At 47.2% G+C, this 519-nt stretch overlaps 1 protein-coding gene across 1 annotated transcript; it reads left to right on the top strand.

Moving 5' to 3' along the window:
• Positions 1-3: 3 nt before the first annotated feature.
• On the top strand, positions 4-516 carry LOC111787243 (eukaryotic translation initiation factor 3 subunit C-like; the record flags this gene model as incomplete). The annotated part of the gene is made up of 1 exon (XM_023667317.1): positions 4-516. A coding segment is annotated over one exon (513 nt), but the record flags the coding sequence as incomplete, so codon positions are not given.
• Between the last annotated feature and the right edge of the window lie 3 nt (positions 517-519).

Genomic DNA, 519 nt, shown 5'->3' with positions numbered 1-519 from the left:
CGACAAACTTTTACTGGTCCTCCCGAGAATGTCAGAGATCATGTAATGGCTGCAACCCGTGCCCTTCGTAAGGGAGACTTCCAGAAGGCTTTTGATGTCATTGCATCTCTAGATGTATGGAAACTACTTAGGAATCGCGAAGAAGTTCTTGAAATGGTTAAGGGAAAGATCAAGGAGGAGGCTCTGAGGACTTACCTTCTCACGTACTCTTCGTCTTATGATTCTCTGAGTTCAGAACAACTCACCCGAATGTTCGACCTCGCAGAGGGTCAAACACACAGTATTGTGAGCAAGATGATGATCAATGAGGAGCTCCATGCAAGTTGGGATCAACCAAGTGGGTGCGTCATCTTCCACGACGTTACACACACCCGGTTACAGGGCTTGGCATTCCAATTGGCAGATAAGTTGACAATCCTTGCTGAAACCAATGAGAGGGCAGTTGAGGCAAGAATAGGTGGAGGATTAGATTTGCCCATGAGGCGAAGAGACAACCAAGAATATGCTGCTGGAGGAGCA

The sequence above is a fragment of the Cucurbita pepo genome, unplaced genomic scaffold, assembly GCF_002806865.2.
Source record: "Cucurbita pepo subsp. pepo cultivar mu-cu-16 unplaced genomic scaffold, ASM280686v2 Cp4.1_scaffold007579, whole genome shotgun sequence".
Lineage (NCBI taxonomy): Eukaryota > Viridiplantae > Streptophyta > Magnoliopsida > Cucurbitales > Cucurbitaceae > Cucurbita > Cucurbita pepo.
Note: the sequence above shows the minus strand (reverse complement) of the source record. Positions and strands in the feature narration are given on the sequence as shown.